Raw genomic sequence first — 779 nt, forward strand, 5'->3', positions numbered from 1 at the left:
CATGACCCTGAGCCTTTTGTGATGGGAGAAAGGAATGAGGGGTAGCTTGGGGTGGGGGCTGCCTGAGCTGGGGCGACGGGATATCTGATGTCACAAAAGCCGGGCCTGGAGGCAGGCAGGCTGGCGTGGGTGGCACGGAGTCCAGGGCCACGCGGGGCCATGGGCTGCTGCCAAGACAAGGACTTTGAGACGTCTGATGAGCAGTCCAAGGAAGCAGAGTCTGAGGACGGCAGGGAAGATGAGACCACAGACACACAAAGAGGGCCCAGGGAATGTGAGAGGGGGCTTCCCGAGGGTAGAGGTGAGCTCAGAGGCCTCGTCGTCCCCTCAGGCGCCGAAGGTATCGACTTGAACTCCCCGGACCATCCGACTCACAAGTCGAACGAAAGCCTTCTGATCACCGTGCTGTGGCGGCGACTATCCACGTTCAGTCGTCGGGGCTCCTCGCGCCCAAGCAAGAGGCAATCAGACCAGATTCGGAAGCAGGAGAGTCCGATCCGAGAAGGCAACCAGGAGGAGCCGGAGAAGGGATGACCCCAGACCTGCTCTCAGTCCGCCCCAACCTCCAGAGAATAAAATTTGCAACGTGTACCTGCACGACCACTCTGGGGGACTGGGCGCGGACACCACCGGGCAGCTGGTTCTTTAAGGCTCCTTCCCGGAGGCGGGCCCAGCCCCCTGAGCGCCTGCTGTAGTACTCTGGGGCGGGGTCACGGTGGCGCCTTAGCCAATGGGAGGGCGGGATCGCTCTTGCGTTTGGGTGTGGGGCGTGGCTTTCG

The 779-nt window shown here is 62.3% G+C and overlaps 1 protein-coding gene across 1 annotated transcript; it reads left to right on the forward strand.

Annotated features, from left to right (window-relative positions):
- Positions 1-6: 6 nt before the first annotated feature.
- On the forward strand, positions 7-591 carry TEX54 (testis expressed 54). The gene has a single exon (XM_054440406.2). It carries the CDS (start codon positions 88-90, stop codon positions 532-534), a length of 447 nt encoding a protein of 148 aa, XP_054296381.1. The 5' UTR covers positions 7-87; the 3' UTR covers positions 535-591.
- The last annotated feature ends 188 nt before the right edge of the window (positions 592-779 follow it).

This window comes from Pongo pygmaeus, chromosome 9, assembly GCF_028885625.2.
Source record: "Pongo pygmaeus isolate AG05252 chromosome 9, NHGRI_mPonPyg2-v2.0_pri, whole genome shotgun sequence".
Taxonomy (NCBI): Eukaryota; Metazoa; Chordata; class Mammalia; order Primates; family Hominidae; genus Pongo; species Pongo pygmaeus.